This window comes from Gadus chalcogrammus, chromosome 16 (genome assembly GCF_026213295.1).
Source record: "Gadus chalcogrammus isolate NIFS_2021 chromosome 16, NIFS_Gcha_1.0, whole genome shotgun sequence".
Taxonomy (NCBI): Eukaryota; Metazoa; Chordata; class Actinopteri; order Gadiformes; family Gadidae; genus Gadus; species Gadus chalcogrammus.
The window spans coordinates 11,111,253-11,133,601 of NC_079427.1; the positions used below are offsets into that span (position 1 = coordinate 11,111,253).

At 45.2% G+C, this 22,349-nt stretch overlaps 2 protein-coding genes across 2 annotated transcripts in view; both read right to left on the minus strand.

Annotated features, from left to right (window-relative positions):
* Positions 1-8,307: 8,307 nt before the first annotated feature.
* Positions 8,308-17,540, minus strand: LOC130406452 (zona pellucida-like domain-containing protein 1). The gene is made up of 10 exons (XM_056612039.1): positions 17,444-17,540; positions 16,427-16,647; positions 15,783-15,967; positions 14,972-15,044; positions 14,626-14,723; positions 14,283-14,363; positions 13,664-13,832; positions 9,715-9,820; positions 8,875-8,895; positions 8,308-8,732 (listed from the first exon to the last, which is right to left on the minus strand). Exons 1-10 carry the CDS (start codon positions 17,538-17,540, stop codon positions 8,599-8,601), a joined length of 1,185 nt encoding a protein of 394 aa, XP_056468014.1. The 3' UTR covers positions 8,308-8,598.
* Positions 17,541-19,655: 2,115 nt separating this feature from the next.
* LOC130405608 (zona pellucida-like domain-containing protein 1) overlaps positions 19,656-22,349 on the minus strand; it is a 5,615-nt gene continuing 2,921 nt past the window's right edge. The window contains exons 5-10 of the mRNA XM_056610785.1: positions 22,099-22,196; positions 21,576-21,656; positions 20,524-20,695; positions 20,302-20,407; positions 19,984-20,013; positions 19,656-19,828 (exon numbers count right to left, since the gene is read on the minus strand). Coding sequence (XP_056466760.1) covers positions 19,656-19,828; positions 19,984-20,013; positions 20,302-20,407; positions 20,524-20,695; positions 21,576-21,656; positions 22,099-22,196 — 660 coding nt within the window. The remainder of the gene's footprint in view (positions 19,829-19,983; positions 20,014-20,301; positions 20,408-20,523; positions 20,696-21,575; positions 21,657-22,098; positions 22,197-22,349) is intronic.

Below are 22,349 nucleotides of genomic sequence, written 5' to 3' on the forward strand. Positions count from 1 at the left end.
TCTCTGACTTTATTTACCATTCTGAATAAGTCGTTGTGGACGAATGTGATTAAGAGCCACCGTGCATCGCTGTGGCTCTGCGCGTCGATACCAGAGGACGCCCCATCTAGCCAGCAGCCCAGCCAGATGCCCCCAAGTCCTGAACAGCCCTCCACCGCATGCAGCCGGAGATAAAGCAAACTAGAATACAAGTGAATATGTGAGGGAAACATCTTTCTGAAAAGGTATAAATCTTTAATCACACAGCAGTTGGCTACCACCCCTCTGGGGCTGGCACCGAGAGGGAATGGATGCCACGATTTCAGATCTGGCCCATTTCTCCCACACGGGATAAACCCTCATTCTCTCTCGCTCTCTCTCTATCATTCTCTCTCTCTATCTCTTGCTCTCTCTCGCTCTCTTGCGCTCTCTCTCTCCGTCTCAGTCCCTCACTCCGTCTCTCACTCCCTCACACTCTCTCTCTCTTTCTCTTTCTCTATCACTCTCACACTTTCTCTCTCTCTCCATCCCTCTCTCTTTCTCTCTCTCCCTCTCTCTCTTTCTCTCTCTCTCTCTCTCTCTCTCTCTCTCTCTCTCTCTCTCTCCCTCTCTCTTTCTCTCTCTCTCTTTCTCTCTATCCCTCTCTCTCTTTCTCTCTCTCTTTCTCTCTCTCTCTCTCTCCCTCTCTCTTTCTCTCTCTCTCTCTTTCTCTCTCTCCTGCACTCTCTCTAACTCTGTCTCTCACTCCGTCTCTCACTCCATCTCTCTCTCTCTCCCCCCACCCTCTCTCTCCTTCTCTCTCTCTTTCTCCCCCCCACCCTCTCTCTCTTTCCCCCTTCTCTCTCTCCCCCACCCTCTCTCTCTCTCTCCCTCTCTTTCCCAAAGTGTCACTGAGGACAGGTTGGCTCTGGAAGCGCTGAAGCAGCAGCCTTTTGGGGTCTCTTTTTTTGAGAGGGTTCCCAGGGGACCACCAGAACTCTCCCAGCATCTTAATAAAGGACATCGAAGTCGGCACAGAGGAACAGGAGAAGCACAATGATTATAATTTCGCCGGCGGCCGTTTCTGGTGGTTTTCGTACCTCTGGAGTTGTTCTCAGTTCAGTGGGGAGAGTATTTTTGAAATTGCGGGGAAACTAAAAAGTAATTGTCATTCCTGAGTCTTCAACGCATAAAGCTCAGCAGGGAGATCTTTTAGTTATTCTAAAAAGGGAAGAAAAAGATTAATAATATAACAATGTTGTGTTTAGAGGTTTTTCTGTGCGGTTGTCTGTTTGAAGACTATGTTTATGTCTCACTTTTATCGTTTATAGAGTTTATAGAATACCCTGAAGCGGAAGTTTCCATTTGGTCATGGAAGGGGTAAAATAGTCTGCCACTTGGGATGAAATCATTTTGTTCGTTGTTGTTGTTTTGCTTGAGGATTTTAATAATTGGCATCCTGAGAATTCAGTCTATGCACATCAGTTCAAGACTCATCTCCACATCAAATGAAGCCCATGCATACACATGGGCGCTACCACCAAACACCAGCAGCGGAGGTAGTGTCTATTAGAACTGAGAACAATGGGGCTTACAGTTAATCAATTTTACTCTGAAACATTACCAGATCATCTGCATACACTCCCCAAGGGATTCATTCATCAATGCCCCAAAGAGAAAATGACAAATGAAGAATATGAGAATCCTATATTATGTCTTGATTCACCGTATACGCCAGAGGTGGGAACACCATGTCATTTGCATAGTGTTTCTAAATATGGTTGAATACGGATTAGCCCGCAAAATATGGATCTGTACGCATATTTTAATGTTGCTCTTTTCCCCAGAGCCAAGATTCTTCCAAGCACCCAAGAAGACTTCACATTACTCTGATTTATCTTACCAATATCTTACATTTTTCAGTTTCAGAAGTATATAATTTTTATTAAGCTTGTCTATTAACTCACACATCTTAAAGAATCTTGCGGCGAACAATCAAGTCTAATAAGCGAATCCTCCCACACATGTTCTCCTTATCAAAATATGTGCTTTATTCTATCAGCGTAAAGTTTTGCAATTAAAATGATCCACTTGGACTCCATGGAATCAGAGTCCAACGGCAAGACTGGAATCGTCCAACCCCTTCTGTTTGCTAGTCATTTAAATTCCAGCAATTTGCTTACTCATTCTTCCCAATAACACTCTGACTCCAACAAAACAACTTTGCTCTTCTACATGGGTAACAGTTGGATTATATTATGTGGAGCCTGTCCACTCCATTGCAGCATTACATTGAGGGCATTTAGCAGAGGCTTTTATCCAAAGCGACTCACAGTCAGAAGAAAGGGAACATCAATATTTCGCAATTGGTAGAGAATAATATTAAATAGCATATCTATTCACTACAAATATGTATTTACAATATATATCGATATATACTGTATACATATATATATATATATATATATATATATATATATACATATATATATAAATCTATTATACATATTTAAGTATGCCATATGTGGATTACCACCACATTTTGGTTGCAATAATTTGAGTTGTATATCTCATGCATGATGCAGGGGGCTGGCAGGTCTCAGCTAAAGGCTTGTCTGTCTGGGGCTGTCTGTCCCCTTACTTCTGGCTGTCTGACTCCTTCCAATAAATTATGAAACGCCAGTCCCCTGCGGCCACAGATGGATGGGGGGAAATCGGACCATCTCAGCAGAGTTGTGTCAGAGGGCATTTGTACGAGCGTGAGTGGGAACACTGGTCCGTCTAAGTGGGATGTGCAGACGGGTCTGCTCCGCACCCGTAGGACTGCATTAGTGCCAGCCTATGAGAGCTGAGGCTGGGTCGACAGGCATTCCTCGACTACAAAAGGCTCTGGTTTCTGTTTGCTGTTGCTAATTGGGCCGCCCTTCACTGCCAAATCAGTTCCTGCCTCCAACCAGTTTAGTGTTTGTCTCGTTGTTGTTGTATGGGCTGTTCCAAAAATATTTTGCCAACACTATTTGTTGATATTTGGGGAACTGCAGCAGGTCCTGTTTTTCACATTTAAATGCATGCTTTTTGTCTCATAGAAATTGCACCTTTGTGGCCCCAACACCATCTCTGTCTACTCTACAGCTCTATGTTGGCAGAAACAGTAAACAGTGGATTTATGGACCGTCATAGTAACGCTAACACCAGCTGTATTTCCTGTTTATACACTTTTAATACTAAGTGCATTTCCTGTATAAACACCACAAACACTAATTGTACTTCCTGTATACACACCATAAACACTACCTCTACTTCCTGTATACACACCATAAACACTACCTCTACTTCCTGTATACACACCATAAACACTACCTCTACTTCCTGTATACACACCATAAACACTACCCCTACTTCCTGTGTACACACCATAACCACTACCTGTACATCCTGTATGCACACCATAAACACTACCTCTACTTCCTGGATACACACCAGATCATCCCCATCCTCCCATGCAGCCGATGAGCTCAGACTCATCACAATGCCGGGAAAAACAGATGAGTCAAGGCAGGGATGAGTCAGTGGGTCGAGTCATTGAGTTGAGTCTGAGCAAACCCTGGGGTAATGTTCTACTGTACGGGAAAACACACACACACACACACACACACACACACACGCACACGCGTGCTTCACGCTTCTGTGCCTCCGAGTACATACAAGGAGGGGTGGGGCTGCTTTGGCGAAATGGGTCGCCCCCCCCCCCCCCCCCCCCCACACTCTTGGCAGTACATTATTAATGGGGCTTAAATTGAATGTGGCTTTGTTCCACCCAGACCTCGGTAAGACACCAGGCGTGTGTCCCCCCCCCTCCCCTTCCTCCTCCCCCCCTTCCTCCCCCCTCTACCTCCCCCCTCTTCCTCCACCACACAAAAATAGGGAAGGGGAGGGGAGGAAGGGAGGGAGGTGGGGAGGGGGGAGGGAGGTGGTGAGGGCGGAGGGAGGAGGGGAGGGGGGAGGGGGGGGGGAGGGGGGGGCGGAGGAGGGACAGGGTGGTGAGATGCAGAGTGGTGGGTGGGGCGCCGGGGGCGATGGGGATGGGCGAGGGGGAGGGGGAGGCGAAGGTGACACACCCCCCGCGTCCCCGCCCCCCCCCCTCGCTGGCGGAGCGGCAGCGGAGCCCATCCATCACATTAGGAGGTGTCGTATCAATCATTAACAAGTAGCCCCCTGTTGAATGGATGACGGACAGCTCGGCAAATAATTGGAGGTGAGGCAAGGAGACCTCAGACTGAGGACTTTTTTCTCTAAGTAGAGCTTATTTGTTCAAGCACACACAATGGAGCTCCGCAGATGTTGCCGCCGGTGGAAGTGTGTGAAAAGAAAGAAGAAAAAAAAAAGGCACGGAAATTGGCAGGATGCTGAAGACCGAGAGGTCTCTCAGAGTAGTGTCTCTTGCTCACCCGCTCTCTCCTCTTTCTCTTTTCTCTCTTCCGCTATCTGTACTCTTTCTGTGCTCTGTCTGTCTTCTTTCTTTCCTCTCTCCCTCTCTCTCCTATATCTCCACCCCGTCTCTCTCTCTCTCTCTCTCTCTCCTCTCTCTATCCTCTCTCTCTGTCTCCTCTCTCTACATGTCTCTCCCCCCTCTCTCTCCTCTCTTTCTCTTTCTCTGTCCCCTCTCTCTTCCCCCCTCTCTCTCCCTCTCCCCCCCTCCCCCCCCCTCTCTCTTGCTCCTCTTTTCCCCTCTCTCGCCCCCCCCCTCTCTCTCTCCCTCTCCCCCCCTCTCGCTCCCCCCTCTCTCCCCCCTCTCTTTCTCTCCCCCCTCTCTCCCCCCTCTCTCTCCCCCCTCTCCCTTTCTCTCTCTCCCCCCTCTCTCTCTTCCCCCTCTCCCTTTCTCTCTCTCCCCCCTCTCTCTCTCCCCCTCCCTCTCTCTCCCCCCTCTCTCTCTCCCCCTCCCTCTCTCTCCCTCTCTCCCTCTCTCTGAGGGCTTTAGAGAAGACTCCAGGAGAGGATTCTCCTCTGAGCTCTTTAGAGCGTCTGAACCACTGCTGCTGCTGATCGCACTTAATACCATTCTCTTGGGTGGCCGGTTCGTTATTTGGAAATTCCTCTGGCTTTCTACCCGTACTTACCCAGCTGCGCCCTTCTATGATAATCTAGAAGCCAAGGGGAGAAAACAACCCCCCCAAAAAAAGGGGAGAGGATTTGAAGCGATGCAGGAAGCGGCCCGCTCATCCCGGGCTGGATTATGCTTGTCTATTGTGGGATTTGCCATCCTATCTGTATTTATCCTGCCCACTGTTTGCACAGAGAAGGAAACCTTAAACCCAGCTATATTTGTCTTCTTTCAACACGCCAGGCTAGTGCCTTTTAGAGAGCGACTCAACCGCAGCGAGAAGGTGCGGAGATCGGCAAGACAGGGCGAGGAGAAGGGAGGAAGGGGGGAGTTTTCTCCCAATTGCGTGCGATTGCCTCTCTCCTTTTGAGGTACTTGGGTTTCTCCCACCGCAGCATGTATGGTAACTCCAAAGCATTACGCAATTTCTTTCAGTTGCATAATATAAGTTACAACTTACACTATTTCTACAAGGATAAAAGGTAGAACAACGATTCTGCCCAGGTGCCTTGCAGACAGCAGCGTTCTGGCATGGAGACATTAGCTCCATGCCAAGCTGATTAGAATATGCAGAACACTTCATTCGCCATTGAAAGATAGCTTAATTGCAGGCCACAAGCTTTAATTGTAGGTTCAAGCACACGTCAACATCCAATTAGATAATACGCCATTTTCCCCCCGCTTCCTTTGTCATGATAATTCCACAATTAATGAATAGGCTCAATCTGTTTTACCGAGGAAGTTTTTTTTTTAAATTGTGAGCCAAAAGGTATGGCTGCATGGAGGTATGAATAAAAGATGGTAGCGTGTGAGACATAAGGAGGATGGGCCAGATACCGGTGTGTAATTGGGGCAAGCCACCGCCCATCACAGATGTTTCACAGTATGAGCCCTACAGCTAGAACATCCCAGCCTAGGCAGCTGGGCCCCTGATACCTCTCCACACACTCGTCACGCCTCTCGTTACAGATCAACACACACTCACTCACTTTATAGCCTGCACTACAAATACTGTTGCACTCCACTCGTCCAGTCTCACACACCATGCGTCGATACCCCAAAGAGGCGGTGTGTTTAAAGGTCCCATGGCATGCTACTTTATGGATGCTTTTATATAGGTGTTAGTGGGCCCCTAATACAGTATCTGAAGACGTTCAAGGAATTCAGCCTTGGTGCAGAATTACAGCCACTATGAGCCAGTCCCACAATGAGCTTTCCACAAGAGTGCCGTTATTTAAAGGCGTGTCAATGTGGAGGGTTGGGGTGTGGCCCTGAGCAGCTTGCGGCCACGGTACCATGCGTTCGTGTTTACAGTGGATGCATCGCAATGGCTCCGATTCATAATATCATCCGGAGGCGCACACAGCTTTTGGCCGTGTTCTGTAAATATTCTAGAACACTCCAGGTGCTCCGGCGGGAGTCCTGGAGCTCTATATCTAAATAATATCATATTATACATAGATATAGTATGTATTATCACGGCCATAATAAAGTGATTTTCATGCCGTGTGACCTTTAAGGAAAACGTCTCATTTGCTTATACCTCCTCGCCTTTGTGTCGTGCGTCTCCTCCTGCGGCTGTGTTGTGCAGCCTATTGTGTTGAGGAATATTTGCAACACTATCTGCCTTGGACCAAAGGCGATATTGTCCACAGTGAAGCAGCACTCTTGGTTGTCTGAGTCTGAGGGGAAATTAAAGCAACCGCAGGCTTTATTTAATCATAACAATACACTTCAAGTTCATATGCCTGACCTAATTTAAAGAAAGCTGCTTCATCAATTTTTTATAATTGTCCCCCTGCCTGCTAAATCAAATCTATAGCTGACATACTGACTCAATGAATATTAATTAGAAAAGACCGGTAAATTACGAAGCCAAAAACACACTAGCGAGTGGGAAGTCCAACCATGCTTGGATGGAGATTTCAACTTCTAACGTTTATTATAACTTTGTTTTCGTTTTTTTCACCCAACACAGGGGACCCTGAACTGTGATGATATGGCTAGGTGTAATAATCAAATGGAAACATGAGTAAATAGTGTGTTAACGTGGTTCATATTAATCTATTTGGCCAGTAGGGTATAGCAACAGGGGTGTAGTTACAGGCTCCTCGCTCCCAGAGGGCTCTCCGGATATCACCATATAAGGAAAACCGCCAGCTGGTTCTTAAGGTTAATGTCCGCGCCATTAGATAGAGGGCGAGAGCACGCTCTCATCTCTATTATTTTAATTAAATTGGGGAAGATCACTAAAAGTTAGTTGATTGGGGAGTATATAAGTATATACATATATATACTCCGCAATCAACTAACTTTTTTTATATAGCCTACTCTCTCTCTCTCTCTCTCTCTCTCTCTCTCTCTCTCTCTCTCTCTCTCTCTCTCTCTCTCTCTATATATATATATATATATATATATATATACCCGCAATCATCAAGTCATGCTTCAAAAGTGGGTAATCTACTAGTCATTGAGTTAGTCATGGCCTACTTTACAATACTTAATATTATGAGGATTATATTGATGGTGGCTGCTTGTCTCTCCTTTACATAATGAAGACATCTCACCACCCATCGGAAAACATCTCACAGGTTGGAAGACAAAAGATTAACGGACGTAAAGTCATCCCCTTCCCAGGTCCACACGCCCACATGTAAAAAGAGCTGGCACCAACACTCCCTAACATAATGACGTAGGCTGCAAAATATCGTCTTTACAGTGGTAAGCTATAATGCATTTCATCCTCTCCCATTAAGCGTGATATTATTGGAAATATGCAAGTAAACTTCTTTGTTTAGAGTCGAAAGTGAAAGATTGTGTTCAGGCTCCCCCTGGTGGAGGAGGAGGTAACGACGCAATTTGTGCGTTTTGCCCAAGTATCTTACTAATTACTTTATATTTATTCATGAGGACTTTGTGCTTTCTTATTTGTTCTGATATTGTAATAGTGTGATTGCTGGATTAAAGAATGATATGACTCAGCTGCATGGCAAAAAAAAATCACACAAATGTTCCTCCAAAAAACAGTATGAGTTCGTTGGGTTAGGCCGATGGGGGGGAAACAGAATTCAATACAGTAGCACAGCATATGTTTCAAACATTTAATCATGCATGATATCTGCAAGCAACATGCAACAAGAATGACAGAGAAAACAGGAGATGGAGGACTTTGCTAATATAGTAGAAGACCAGCTGTTCTCAGCAAGCTCCAAACATGACGATTAGTTAGCACACACATTACCCTGGAATCTTTCACAACTACAATGAAAATGTACAGTACATAATGGTTCATTTTCATTATACCTTTCTTTCTATCATTTCGTCTTTATCAATCTCCAATGTAGTATGGCAGTTGATCTTCTTTATTCGTTTATCTTCCCCTTTCCATTTAGTTCTAATGGACTTTTAAACAGTTGTATTGACACAGTAACTCAGACCTACAGCTATAGTCCAATAATTCCACATAAAGTGCTACATTATGCCAGCAAGCATAACATATCTCTATACTTTCGCCCAGTCCTGGGTCTTTGAGACGTCGTCTAGCTCAACCGTCTCATTCTTCGGTAGAAGGTTGCAGCCGTCAGCATCGCCGCGGCTCCGACAAGTAGCAGGACCCCTACGGCGATGCCAAGACCGATGGACCCACCGTTCTGACCCTGGCCACTAGGGTGCTCTGTGAGCGAACAATAAAATCTTAATCAATTAGGTACGTCGTGAAACAATCATACATGTCATATCATGCATAATTTAAATTCGTGATCAAATCACAACAATTGTAATAATTTTGGTGGCGTTTTTTGAGAAAACATGCTTACCCTCTTCTTTGGTCGTAGTGGCTAGAAAAGATATAAGCAGTGTAAGTAAATGGAAATTGCATCAAATTATTATGTAACAAGTATAATAGGCAACAGAGAAGAGATTAAATCATTGGTGTCAAAGAATTTTAGCTTGTGAGGCCCTTTGAGACAAAAATGCGATTAAGGCTGAATAAATGAAAGTTAATGTGATCAGTTGTAAGACAATAGCACACGAGTGACACATGATATCTCTCTCTCTCTCTCTCTTTCTTTCTTTCTTTCTTTCTTTCTTTCTTTCTTTCTTTCTTTCTTTCTTTCTTTCTTTCTTTCTTTCTTTCTTTCTTTCTTTCTTTCTTTCTTTCTTTCTTTCTTTCTTTCTTTCTTTCTTTCTTTCTTTCTTTCTTTCTTTCTTTCTTTCTTTCTTTCTCTCTCTCTCACAGTCTATCACACACAAACACACACACACGCACACACACACACACACACACACACACACACACACACACACACACACACACACACACACACACACACACACACACACACACACACACACACACACACACACACACACACTAGATCCACTTTTCAATGATTGTGATATTGTAATTTAAACAATCTTGCTTTACTTATAGCATTCTTTAATGTAAATATAGCTTTCCCATGCCAATCTAGACCTGAATTGTATTGGATTCAATCGAATCGAATCGAATTAAACTGGACAGAACTGAATTAAATTAAATGTAATCGAACTGAATTTAATTTAATTTAATCGAATAGATTTGATATGAACTGAATTGAACTGAATGAAGTGGAATTGAAGTGAAGTGATTGAGCAGTTTGTGGCGGGATACGTACTGCCCTCCGCCTTGGTCTTAATAGGCACTGTGAGAAGGGACGGCTCCGTCAGCCCCTCCTGCACCACTGCGGTGTTCACGCTCCTCCTCCTCCTCTCATTGCACGTCTGAGGGCACAGAACCCAACAGGCACGCGTGAGTGCCAAAGTATACCACTCCGACTCTGTAATCCGCAATCTGACTCCGTAACTACGGAGACCCCTCGAGCATTCATAGTTTTCCGTCGGGATGTCGGTTACGCAATGCCATTCGCGGTCCATCGATCTACAAACCATGGAAATAGTGTTGTAAATAAACTTCCAAAGCTTTTCAAATCTTATTTGGTGTTTATTGGTCCTTAATGTGCAAAGTAAACAATGTACAAAGTAAATAAGGTGCAAAGTCAAAGCGGGAAAAGTGATTCCGGAATTATTTTGTTAGAGGACCAATCACAGCCCTTGCCGTCTCCGTTGCGTTGACGGTTAGTTAAAAATATTGGATGCGTAAGCAACGGAGAGGGTCTCCGACAGGCTCCCCAGCAACGGAGAGGGCTCTCCGTGTCTACGAACAGCACTTTACAGAGGACTATACACCAGCCGCCTCACGCCTCGTGCCCACTACCTCCGTCCGTTGACTGATCCCCATTGACTTTGAATGGGGACAGACGCGCAATGCATTGTGGATCCGTCCGTTCCGTTGGAGCCTTTGGCTCCGTCAAAAAGTTGAAAAATGTTCAACTTTTTCGGCAGCGACGGATCCGTCATCCAATCAGATCGCGTATGCAAATTTAAGCACTGTGACGCGACTCGGGCTCTGACGATACTGGAAAGCGGGAAAGCGGGTCATCTTGCATCGCAACAAGCAGGAAGAAGCGGGAAGAACCCGGCGAAGCGATTTGATTGGCTGACGGATGACTGACGGTGCAGTGGGCATGTAGCGTTACGCTTCATGCCCACTGCACCGTCAGTCAACGGACGTGGGAAGGCGTGGCTGACGGATGGGGGAGTAGTCTTTGCAGAGGCACCCGTCAGCCAATCAAATCGCTTCGCCGGGTTCTTCCCGCTTCTTCCTGCTTGTTGCGATGCAAGATGACCCGCTTTCCCGCTTTCCAGTATCGTCAGAGCCTGAGTCGCGTCACAGTGCTTAAATTTGCATACGCGAACCCTAACCCTAACTACCTCCGTCCGTTGACTGATCCCCATTGACTTTGAATGGGGACGGACGCGCAATGCATTGTGGATCCGTCCGATCCGTTGGAGCCTTCGGCTCCGTCAAATAGTTGAAAAATGTTCAACTTTTTCGGCAGCGACGGATCCGTCATCTAATCAGATCGCGTATGCAAATGTAAGCACTGTGACGGGACTCGGGCTATGACGATACTGGAAAGCGGGAAAGCGGGTCATCTTGCAATGACAACGCAACAAGCAGGAAGAAGCGGGAAGAACCCGGCTTTGTTGTTGTTAGCGGGAAGCGATTTGATTGGCTGACGGATGCCTCAGCAAAGACTACTCCCCCCTCCGTCAGCCACGCCTTCCCACGTCCTTTGACTGACGGTGCAGTGGGCATGAGGCGTCATGCCCACTGCACCGTCAGTCAAAGGACTCAGAAGGCGTGGCTGACGGATGGGGGAGGTTTCCAGGGTCGTCAGAGCCCGAGTAGTGCACAGTGCTTATATTTGCATACGTGATCTGATTGGATGACGGATCCGTCGCCGCCTTTGACGGAGCCTTCAGCGCACGGATCCACAATGCATTGTGCGTCCGTCCCCATTCAAAGTCAATGGGGATCAGTCAACGGACGGAGGCAGTGGGCACGAGGCGTGTGTGTTTGAGATGCCTCGTACACCACCCGGACGAGCTGCAAAATTGGGAAATCGCTGAGGCTTTCTTCCGGCATTTCACCAGGTTACACATTTGGGTCGTCATATCTTGGGATTCTTAGGCCCCATCCACACGGAGCAGATTTTTTGGTGAAACCGCATGAAGGCCGATTCATACCTCCGGATCAGGACGAAATTCGTCCGTCGCCCCAAACGGCATCGACAATCGCAAACATCTGTAGAGATGATTTTACTTTGTGTCATCCGAAATCGGCAAAAAAAAAGTGCAAAAAGTGTGCGGTGTCATTTGACACCCCTCACCAACCCGCAGATTATCTCCTCAAAATGTTGTTAAATGACCAGTTACAGCCAGTTACAGCCAGCACGTCGGGAGCGACCAGTTACAACTCAAACATACGTATGTGGAAACGAGGCGTAACGCCTCGTTTCCACATACGTATGTTTTTCGTATCCGTGCTTCCGTAAATTTACTGAAGGGGTCGCTAGTGTTTTACGTACGGACATGAATTTATTTACGGTCAGCCAAAAAGATTGGGGAATGTATGATAATGGCCGTTTTTAGGAGACCGGTATTTTGGAACATGAGGATCGACATATACAGAGATAAAAACAAAACCAACCAGGCTTGGAAAGAGATCGGCGAGGAGTTTGGCCTGCCAGGTACTTACATGTTTTGTGAAAAACATAAAAACTTTCATACGGTATCTCCGTAAAACGACGGCGAAAGTTACATTTTTTGAACGTGTATTACGGACATACCGGACAGAAATTTTACGGAGGGGAGGAGTCTCGGAGGAAAAACGGACATCACGGAGAATCACATAGGAATGAATGGACTTTCGGTCGGAGACGGTTGGATCTTATACGAGAATGTACGTATGTGGAAACGAGGTGTTAAAGGCCGATCCATACCTCCGGATCCGGACGAAAATCGTCCGGCGCCCCAAACGTTGCCCCCGGAACTACCCTTCATACCTCCGTCTAGTTTCAGCGTTGTTATGGATGTTACGCAATAAATCCTCTAGAGGGCAGTGACAGTCGTTTCACAAATTAACGGCATCGACAATCGCAAACATGACATCTGTAGATGATTGAGATGATTTCTCTTTGCGTCATCCGAAATCGGCAAAAAAAAGTGCAAAAAGTGTGCGGTGGCATATGTGACACCCCTCACCAAACCGCAGATCTCTCCTCAAAATGTAGTTAAATTACCAGTTACAACTCATTGCCAAAGCAGGGGAACAATAACAATAAACAATAAAATAAAAATGTCAGGTATATAGTATAATATAAGTACAAAACGTCAAATACAATATATATATAGGCCTATATATATATATCAGATATTATACTACTCTATCTATTTTCGCGAATGGTCTGACTTTGGACTCTATACTGCCGCCTCGATTTCCGGTGGTATTGCTCCGGTTCTCCCGGAGCACACCGGATTCGTAAGCTCAGAGGCGACGGACCAATTTACGGACGAAACACCTCCGGGACCGGACGAAACGGTCCGTATCCGTATTTATCGTAGGGTGTGAATGGGCCTTAAATCTTGTGCGTTTCGGCTGACCATCCAGACGGAGCCGGCGGATCCCGAAACCGCACATTTCTGAAACCATGTCCCAGGGTGGTTTCAAATATATATGCGTGTAGGGTTTGTGTGGCGCCTGAAACGCAAACGATGACGTCATTGCCCCCCCACCAGCTGGGCAATGTCAGAGTTGCGTTGAATTTTTTATAATTTTTTTTATTTGTATTATTTTTCTATTTATCAAGGGGCTTTAAATACAGCCCCTTGATAAATAGAATTTCTAAGGGAGGTTGACCGTACAACTCGACAAATAAAGATGGCCTGCTGCGCCCATAATGTGTCTTGCTGTGCACAATGCAAAGTTGTGTTGTTTGTTTTCGAGCTGGTTTGCGAGGCTAATATAGCTAACCATAACAATGAAGATCCAACGACTGTTCTTCCCCGACATGTCGTGTAGCGATGCCCACAAAGACAAACAGGAACGCTGTAAGTACTACGAGCGAGGAAATGTCATCACAAGAGCAACTCGTGCGGGTGGTGTAAGATGCATCTCGAACACACCCTCACCTGTGCCTGTTGGGTGGGGCCGTCACTCACCTGGAAGGTGCTGCAGGCAGCGTTCTCGCAGAGCCGGGTGATGCAGTGCAGGTAGTAGGTGGACACGGTCTCGTTCTGCTGCTCGATGAAGCGGAAGGCGGAGAAGGAGAAGCGTGCCGTCTGGCTGTCGCCGTTCTCCATCATGGTGGTCAGCGGGTCGATTGAGCACCTTGGGGTCGCGTAAATACAGACGACGATTTGTTAGTAATAATAATAACGATAATAATCATTTTCAAAGATTTAGTTAAAGGGCCAGCTCCTTGAGGAATTTGCATAATACAAAGCATTTTTCTTTAAAGGTCCCATAATATACCACCAGGTGTGAGTGTGATAGCCATTATCAAGGCTTTGATAATCTGCCTCTAGTGATATCACAAGTGGGCGTGTCCACCTAGATGTATGACGGATAGATGACCAACGTTTGCTGCAGTCCACAGGGTAGGCTAGTAGACTGATCAATCCAGCACACATGTAGGTGGACACGCCCAATTGTGATGTCAGAAGAGGCAGATTTTCAAAACGGCTGTTAATGGCTGATCACACTCACACCTGGTGGTATACATCACCCTTAAGGCATATGTTACATAACGCTGTTACGTGTTCAGTTATCATGACTTACGGAACAAAGAGGTTGAAGAAGGTGGAGTCGGAGGGCCCTGGAGAGATGGAGGCGTAGCAGCGGTCCAGGAAAACATGGAACCTGTGGGACAGGAGCGGGGTTCAGGATCACAGGCAGTCCTCCATCTCTCTCTCTCCCCCCCCCCCCCCCCCCCCCTCTTTCTCTATTTCTCTCTCTCTCATTCTCTCTCTCTCTCTTTCTCTCTCTCTCACTCGCGAACTCACTCATTCTCTCTCTCTCTCTCTCTCTCTCTCTCTCTCTCTCTCTCTCTCTCTCTCTCTCTCTCTCTCTCTCTCTCTCTCTTTCCTTCATCAGCGTATAGCATCTCAATAAGCGTTCTTACTGGGACGTGAGGTTGGATGCGACCACCTGGACGTAGATCTTGGTTCTCAGTTCCACCCCCAGACTGGGGATGATCAGGGGAGACTCATAGTTGGCATCCTGGTCAAATAAATCAAACAAAAGAGAGAGTGCTGTGTTTGTCTTTACATTGACATTTACACTCAGGGCACTTAGCAGACTCTTTTATCCACAGCGATTTACAACAACATTTGTCAGAAGAATTTGAAACAATATGTCTCTGTCGGTACAGTTAGGATGTTCATAGCTAGGTTAACCCATTGCCTGTATACAACAAAGATAGCTAGGATTAGATGCTATTTTTAAGCGGAGGGACATCGTCTCCTCACGTCAAACAGCTCCATGCGCAGGGTGCTGACGAAGCTCCCATTTTTGTCCTTCAAGGCGACGGAAGAGGCTGACCTGTGAAGGAGGAGGTCAAACGCGGGGATCAGAAGGGTCAAAGGTCACACACAGAACCCTAAACCCTATATAGCCATCGGATGACAGTCCTAGGTAACATTTCACAATCAGGGTACATTTATAAACCATTAATCAGCATTAGTGCCTACAGCAATAAACTAACAGTAATTTAAAAGTTAAATAATGGACTACTAATCATTTATGCACAGGGTTCATGTTAACTGAGGTATTCATTTATACATGATTTAATAGTGTTAAATACAATTCAAATTAGGGCATTTAGCAGACACTTTTATCCAAAGCAACTTTCATCGGTTAATACACACATTGACACACCGACGGCAGAGTCAACCATGTAAGGCGACAGCCAGATCGTCAGGAGCAGTTAGGGTTAAGTGTCTTGCTCAGGGACACATCAACACTCAGCTAGGAGGAGCTGGGGATCGAACTAGCAACCTTTCGGTTACAAGACAAATGCTCTACCTCTTAGCCGAGGGTAAATAATACCCTACTAACCTAACCTATGTTTGTGCTGTATAATATAAGAATTAATTGAATCAACTAATGTTAATTAATGGTTAATTATTCAACCCATATTGTTAAGTGTTACCATGTTCTATTTGTAATAATACATATATAATATTTTCCTTCTCTAGGGTTTACACTAATATTCTGACGCTTACCAAAGCTCCAAGTTAGTGATAAAGTGGTGGATGCCCAAGATGACTTCTTACTCACACGTCTACTTGTGTGTTGTTGACGAGGTACTCCAGGGGGTAGGCACAGGAGTAGTAGTACTTGAGCTCGGCGTTGTAGGTGATGGTTCCGATGGTGGGGTCGAAGGACTGGATTATGCCACTCACGTTGACATTTTGGGTGTTGGAATAGTCGGAAAAGATCCCTGTCCCGGGCGAGTTGGTGGTCTGAGGAAAAAAATATTTTTTTGGGAATGTTGCTTATGAGACTTTTTTGTAAAAGGGAGCCAGAATAAAATACCTGGAGATGTGTCAGGTTAAGGGTCTAAACATCCGAAGTCCAACTCAAATGATGATCTCCTTTTTAGTCATTTGGTATACATTTGACTTCAAAGTGACTTTGATGGCTTATAATTAAGGACCCAGTAGCTTTGGGGTAGTAGTCCAATACCCTAACCACAAGACCTTGCAGCCCCCCACTAGACAACCCATGTCTCATCTCAACTCTTCCAGATCAGTTCTTCTCAAAGGTTGTCAGATTTGTGCAAATTTACTCAAATTACCATAAATTGTTTTCGCCCTGTATAACAACTGTCAAGAATCGCGTGTTCTGTACATCGCGTGTTATGGGTTGCCAGATTGGGCAGGAAATCTGGCCCAATCGGGCAACACTGGTTCTCGACCCACCTGAAAGTTGCTCCCACAGGCGTTGCCGTCCCTGATGGGGAAGGAGAACTTCAGAACCGGGGGCACCGCCCAGACATCCAGGGTCCCCTTGCAGGTGTTGTTGTCGTTGACGAGGTTCAGGAGAAGCAGGCTCTCGTTGTAGCCCGTGTAGATGGCTGGGCAGATCTGAATGGCCAGCTCGATGGCCGAGGTCCCACACACCACGGAGATATCAGTGTATTCTGGATGAGGATGAGGGAGGCAGGACATGTCATCACCTCAAAGGTAATATTAAATGGATTGCAGGGCTTTTCTAACCAGTGGCCACTCAAAGCGCTTTACAATATTGCCTAACAATCACCCATTCATGCTAACATTCATGCACCGACGGCGGTGTCAGCCATGCAAGGCGACAGCCAGCATGTCGGGAGCAGTTAGGGGGAGGTGCCTTGCTCAGGGACACCTTGACAATCGAACGAGCAACCTTCCGTTTAGCAGCAAACCTGCCTTACCTCCTGAGCCACATAGCGCCTCAACAGAAACTGTTGATTGAATGATTTATTTCACTTTTCTCATAGGAACAGGGGTGGTATTCACTGTAGAAAGTACAGTCCTTTAGGCCTACTTCTTCCATCAATAGACCACCTGCTCTTCGGTGGGACTGTTTGAGTACATGCAGTGTTGACTGCATTTTCCTCCCTTTATAACACCCTCTTGGTCTTAAGCCCACCACCATCAATATAATATGAAGTCTTTTAATGTCTCAACAACTGTTATGTGGGATTACCTAAACATCTTGATAGCCGCTAAGACCCTATTCAATTTAAATATCCTTCTGTTGGGAGCTGAATGTATTTAAAAGTGTCCTTCCGGTAAACAGCTACAATTTAGGCTGCAGCCAAAAAATCTAAACGTAGGGGATTACAGTGTTTCAAAGCTGAAAAAAAGTAAAAAAGTTTAGCAAGCAAGTGTGGCTTGAGGCTGTGGGCCGAGATAAGAAAGCAGAAAAAGCCAATGAGAATAAATTCAGCGTTTTACCGGGTCTTCTACCATACGGTCCACATTCAGATAAGGAGAGGGCCTCGTGGCCCGCAATAAAGAGGGACGTCAGGCCGAGCAAGCTGATAAGAGCCATCGCCCCCATCAGGCTCTATAGAAAGCTGGAGTCAAAATATAAAGAAAATCAATAGCATCAGTGGAAGCATAGGCTGGAAACCCCAAATCATGCAGAGCAGAATATCTGTAGGGTCCAGGGTGGTCAGCTGTAAAAGAATGGAATATGATCAAAAAATTAAGATGTAGAATCCAATGAGGTCAAGCAAGAGAGGGCAATTTTGGTTGACTCTGTCTACGGTCCGAGTTATTTGCACTAATTCTCGAGCTCTTACCTCTTGCATCTGTTTGCTGATTTAATTAGTGGGGATGCGGGTGCAGTATATATGCGACACGGAGAAGAACTATATAGTGTGTCTGTATTCTATAGAATTGGATGGAAACAGGGTCTGTGTCACTTTGGTGGGGCTACCCTGGGTGCCTTAGAACAATTCTCTTTTGTGGCTTAGGTTTAGTGGACCATTTCCTGGAGGCAAATCCTGAAACCCTAGTCTTCAAAGTAACATGGTGAGACCGTAGCCCATACGTCTTTGTGGATTTTGTGGGGCAGAAAACCCCCCTTAGGGTGAGTATATGAAACTTAATAAAGTAAGAGAGTGCATGGTTGTTTGTCTCGCGGGACATACACAACAATGAGAAATTAGGTCCAATTCTCCCCAAAAGGGGCTTGTGTAAAATGCAGGTGGGGCTTGTGTAAAAGGCGGGTCGCATTTTACACAAACCTGTCATTGAAAGTAATTTTAGATATGAAATGTTGTTTTTTACTTCATCCATTTGTTGCATAATCCTTGGATCAAAGGTTTAGGGTTGGTGATTGTATGTTCTCAAAACAACACATTTTTCTATTAATCTTGAAGATAAGTCCTGGCTGCAATTAAAAAAACAATTATGTCGTACATGTTTTGAATTTAAAAGCAAATGTGATTTTTTTTATTTAAGGTAAACTAGATAATATTCAATAATTAGTTTAGTCTAGTCACGTGTGTTGGATGATCGTAAAAGCTCTTAAAACTATGATACACAAGTTTCAATGTTTTCAGTGGTCTGTCATTAACCAGTACAATCTCAAACGTCAAAAGCAGCCTTTGATGCGAGAGGGGGGTAATAAACCAAAAGATTGCATTTGTGTAAGGTGACCCGGTGAGTGTGGTCTGTGATCGGGGTCAGACCTGACCATGGGTGTGGCTGTTTGTTGAGCTCAGTCGACCTCAGAAGAAAAGGAGTTTCAGACCAACCCGGGCTGTGACACGCAATCTACAACCTTCATGCACAGATATACACACGTACTCACAGAACATTTAAATCGGGTCACAGTGAAAAACATATTGACTCCTAATCTCATTTTCAAAGGAGAATTTGGGCTTGATGTCATGCACACCATCACCCTGATAAAGACGGCCTCGCCTGATTTGGATCAAAGGTTTGATTCGGTATCAATAATATGTGTTTATATTTCCACATGAGAAGTCGTTATGTGGAAATATTCATCAAGTCAATTTTTATCACCAGTCATGGGGCTGAACTGAGACCCAACAAGGGTTTTATTTATGGTTCTAATCTCAGTAGTCAGTCAATGCAGAGGTTGTACTAAAGGCAGAAATTATAACCACACCTTTCAAAATAGATTCCTTCAGATTTTGTGATTCATTTTTATTGAATGTAATGGAATAACTTATATATTTTAAATTCATACTGAAATTTGAAACCATAGAAAAATGAAAATCAGCACACGCACATTTTATTTGATGAAATAATACATTTTTATAATATGGCCCAATGCAAACATATATCTCCCATTTTGTATATATATCTCCCATTTGGATTTTTTTTTATCTGCCATTTTTTTGCTTCTACTTCTTGTTTAGTATTTTTGATACAATTTTAATAATTCACATTAACATAAAATATAAAGAAAAATGTTACAGTACTTATGTTTGATAATACCAATGAATAGCAAAGAAATATGCAGGCAAGAACAAGTATACAGTTTATATAGTATATGAGTATAGATAGTATATAACATTCTAGCACCGACTATCCTAGGTTTACATTCAAAGAGTACACACACATATGGATATAATGGTGACACACATGCTTACATACAGTGTACAGTGTACAGTGTACTCCTATGATCAATTCATTTGAAGGTTGGGTTCCAAACCCCTGATGATGTCATCGTTGGGGGGCGGGACCTCCGAAGGAGGCGGAGCGCAACCAGGACAAAGGCGAGGCTGGTCCCGCCCAGGATGACCACGCCCGATATGAGGGCGCTGGTCGCTGGGTTGATTGGCAGCGAAGAGTCGTTTGATCCTGCTTGATAAAAAACAACAACAAGAAAACATGAACATGTGTATCAACCTTGTAAAGTGCTTCATTGCCGACCAATACAATCAATATGTAGGCTGGTAAATATTTTGTAATGTTATATGTCACTATCTAGATGCAGGATACATAGAAGGACTCACCAAGTTGTGAATTAGTGGCTGGAGTTTCATCTGTGGACAGATTATTTTATTTACAAAGCACGTTGAAAAAATGAACCAGGTTGATACAAAAGTACTGCACAGATAGTGTATGCTTTAAGACAAGTGAAAGAGAGCGAGAGAGGCAGCGCAGTACAGAGAGAGAGAGAGAGAGAGGGAGTAGAGAGAGTGACAGAGAGATGGTGGTGGAGAGAGAGAGAGAGAGAGAGAGAGGGAGAGAGAGAGAGAGAGAGAGAGAGAGAGAGAGATGGCGGTGGAGAGAGGTAGAGCAGCACAGAGACAGAGGAGAGAGAGCCATACCACTCCTGGTGATGATAGGCCCCGCTGAGAGGACCGCCTTATCAGACGAGGCGAGGCTGGAGTCTTGTCTTCCTTCCTCCTCTCGTCGTCTTCGCCGACCACAGATCTATCCAATCACATCGTCAATAAACCAGAATCCACCACGTTCACACGTCACCACACCCGATTCAGATCTACCGCTAACTGTGTTTGTATCGGCCGGTGGTCCTATCTCCTCCTTACGGGCATCAGCAGGATGCAGTCGTCGGCGCGGCACAGCTTGGTCACGCAGTGCAGGAACACGGTGGACATCTTCTGGTGCCGGTGCTTCACGAAGCGGAACACCTCGAAGGCAAAGCGCCCCGACTGACTCCGCCCGTTCTCGAACACCGTAGTCTGGGGGTCCTTGTTGCACCTGGAAAGCACAGATTCAACTAAACTTTATTTGGGTAGCACTTAATCACAGTTACAGTCTCAAAGTGCTTAGACGGCCGTGTGTTTATGACACCCCCCCCACCCCCCCCCAACCATAGACCACCCAGAGGGCACCACATATACGGATGTAAACGTTTGTGCGTCTTTGATTCGATTCAGTTCGATTTTAATCACAGGTACAGTCTTTAAGGGGTTAACAGGCCATGTGTCTATGACTCCCCGACCCCCCCCCCCCCCCCCCCCCGACCCTAGCCCCCCAAGAGGGCAAGACAAACTCAAGGAAGAAATCTTGAGAAGGAACGCAGCGTTGACCATCTCCTTCCAGGGATGACCATGGGTGCAATGGGGGCCATAATTCACATACATACATACATACATACATACATACATACATGCATACAGGTAAAACATTTTTAAATCAGTGGGGGGGTGCTGGCCGGTTAACCGTAAGGAGAGTCCAGGCATTCATTTGTTTACACAGAAACATGTTTTATCTGGGGGGCAGGGTAGTGTAGTGGTCAGGGTGATCAAACTCACACACAAATGTCCTCTAGAAATCCTAGAGCCAGATACCCTACCTGCTCCCTTTTGATGTATCTGCCCCAAAACTCCCTCTAAGTCATTGAACCAAAACATCTGTTAAATGATGACATTGAAACGAGAACTAGCTGTCTGTAAGTTTACTCAGAGAGAAACAAGGTGATTGTTCAGGTCAAATCTCTTAAATCCAGACCACATTTCTTAAGGGGCCCACATTGCGAATTGAAAAGGATAATAAGCAAGGAGAGGCCCTCCACTTGTATGGTTGATCAGCCATTCATGGTCTGGGAAAGAAGCAGAGGAGAAACCGGCGAGATTACCCGAAGAATAGGTCATAGCGCAGCTCGTCGTTTGGGTTCCCTGAGGGGGTGGTGTAACAGTAGTCCATCAAGATGTTCCATCTGCAGGAGACACACTCAACCATGAGAGCCTATCGGAGGGCCGGGATAGAGATCTAACCTCACAGGGGGAATGAGAATGACTAATCTGCCCTGCTCTGCTCCTGACTGGCGCCTCCAAGACCTGCAGTCACATAATGGTTTGATACATGGAGGATGGCGACTGAGTTGATTAGATGAGATAATATTTTTGGGACGAGGCAGGGCAGTGATGTGAATGATTGGAACAGTTAAAGTGACTATAATGACATGATGGTCTGAATGCTTGTGTGTGTTTTACTCTAAGCGTCTTAGAGTACCATATTAAGCGCTATATACATTTTATTTATTATTATTATTATTATTATTAATGCTGTTTGACACACATAGTCAGTTATCAGAGTTTAAGCAATAGATACAGCATTAATGTAGGTTTAGGAATCAATATTCAAATGTTATCTAGCACCGTTTGTCGAGGTTTGTGGCTTTAACCGCAGCGAATACTCTCGTTTTCAGAGCCAGGCCGGCCGTGGGGATGGACAGAGGTTGGTTATACGTTGAGTCCTGGAAGAGATGAACAAACGAATGACGAAAAGGTTAATTATATATATTTAAACAAGTGTTGAGTTACACTTTTGAATCACAGCCCTTGTTTAAACTTAAGATTTCAATGAAGGAAATGCAATGTCAATATTAGCACAGTGTACAGTAAATACT